Source organism: Notamacropus eugenii, chromosome 2 (genome assembly GCF_028372415.1).
Source record: "Notamacropus eugenii isolate mMacEug1 chromosome 2, mMacEug1.pri_v2, whole genome shotgun sequence".
Classification (NCBI taxonomy): Eukaryota; Metazoa; Chordata; class Mammalia; order Diprotodontia; family Macropodidae; genus Notamacropus; species Notamacropus eugenii.
In genome coordinates this window covers 6,256,023-6,258,020 of record NC_092873.1, presented here as the reverse complement: position 1 = coordinate 6,258,020, position 1,998 = coordinate 6,256,023, and the positions used below count along the sequence as shown (strand labels likewise).

At 39.5% G+C, this 1,998-nt stretch overlaps 1 protein-coding gene across 1 annotated transcript; it reads right to left on the bottom strand.

The window, feature by feature from the left end:
* Window positions 1-523: 523 nt before the first annotated feature.
* LOC140522082 (olfactory receptor 14I1-like) lies at window positions 524-1,477 on the bottom strand. The gene has a single exon (XM_072637118.1). It carries the CDS (start codon window positions 1,475-1,477, stop codon window positions 524-526), a length of 954 nt encoding a protein of 317 aa, XP_072493219.1.
* Between the last annotated feature and the right edge of the window lie 521 nt (window positions 1,478-1,998).

Genomic DNA, 1,998 nt, shown 5'->3' with positions numbered 1-1,998 from the left:
ATAGAGAGAGACAGAGAGGGAAACATGTATGCATGTGTATCTAGGCATGTATTTATATATATGTATATATGTACACATATATGTTTGGAAGGATGAATACCTCTTCAATACGCAAAGAAGTAGAAGACCATTATCGTCAGGAAGATGAGTAGAAGCAAAAGTATGCAGGTGAGAAGGCAAGATTCACATTAAGGGGAAAAACAAGTCAATCATCCTGATGGTTGCATTTGGTTCAGGTTACCTGCTGTTTTTCTAGGTATAACTGAGTGGTCTGTTAATTTTTATGATGCCACTTTTGACTAAAGACCCTGGGCTGATGTCATGATAATTCAACTACAGACAATAACCACTTATAGGATAGGTCTAGGTTATGCTAAAATCAATGATGGATTCATTGCAACCCGTGTAACATTTCTTCTAAGGGTCTTTTTTACTGGATAGTTTTGTTTTTAATACCATTTCTGATCTTTTCAGGCAACCTCATGTATCATGTTGCACATATGACTGCCCAAGTATATATTCTTCAGCTTTTTTGTGTTTTCAGTGATGGAGGGAAAAAAATCCTCCTGACCATCTTGCTCATGGCAGCTGTGACCTTCTGGTTCCTCAGGCTGTAGATGATAGGGTTCATGAGTGGAGGCAGTATTGTATAGGCCATTGCAATTAAAAGGTTTTGGATAGGTGATGTGTCTGATGTGTCCCTGAGGACTGCAGTCATTACCGAAGTGAGAAATAAGATGAGGATAATCAACTGAGGGGAGCAGGTTGAAATGGCCTTGTAGCGTCCTTCTACAGAAGGAATCTTGAGCACACTGGAGAAGATGCGAGCATAGGATATAATTAAATATGCAAAGCAGAATAACAAAAAACTTGAACTTGCTACAATTAATACAAACTCAGAATTAAACACCTCAGAGGTTGCGACTTTCAAGACATGAGGCACGTCACAGAAGAACTGGTGGATCACATTGGATCCTGAGAAGGACAGGCGGAACATGTTACCTGTGTGTACAGCTGAATAAATGAGCCCGCTGACCCATGAGCCAGAGACTGCCCAGACACAACGTGCTGGCATCATGATGATGCTATAGTGTAGGGGGTGGCAGATGGCCACAAAGCGGTCATAGGACATGGCCACAAGTAAAGCAAACTCTGTTGCTGAAAAAAAGAGGAAGAAGGAGATCTGAGCAGCACAGCCAAGGAGGGATAGAGACTGACAGCCAGATAAGGAATTCACAATGAATTTAGGAAGTGTAACTGAAATGGTGCAGATATCTAGTAGGGATAAGTTGCTCAGGAAAAAGTACATAGGACAGTGAAGTTGTGGGTCAGTAAAAATTGCAGCGATGGTGAGAAGATTGCCCATCAGGGCAGCCAGGTAAATCAATAGGAACAGCAGAGCATGTAAGACCTGCAGCTCCCGTGTGCTGGAGAACTCTATGAGGAGGAATTCTGTGATGATTGAGAGGTTGCCCATCTCCGCTGGTGAGCTGGAAGTTAACTGAAATCAGTATGATTTCAGTTATATGAGTAGCAGAACAGTATGAGTAGCAGAAAAGATGATGAAAAGAACGAATTAAAGTACTTATTCCAGTAGAACAAGTTAACTATTCTGTCCCATTGAACCTGATGAAAAGAAAAAACACATTTTATTTTAAGTCCAAAATCAGTTGAAGGCAGAGCTTGCAGCAGAAAAGATGAGGCTAAGGTGTGTCAAAGAATTTTGCAACAGAGTTTTAAATACTTAGATTTAAAGACAGTACAGAAAAAACATGATACACATTAAGAAAGTGAATAGTGCCACTCCAAAGTTAATCAAAAGGACTATCACCCCCAAGAGTGGAACTGGATTTCATTCACACACATGTACACACACAAACACACACATACACACGTATATATATTTAAACACAAAACTAAAAATATATTTTGTGTACACACATCTGTATATGTATATAAACATATCTATATCTATACACATATTTTATATCTCTATCT

Coding starts and splice junctions, on each gene's coding strand:
- LOC140522082 (XM_072637118.1), bottom strand. CDS start 1,477: ATGGGCAACCTCTCAATCATCACAGAATTCCTCCTCATAGAGTTCTCC.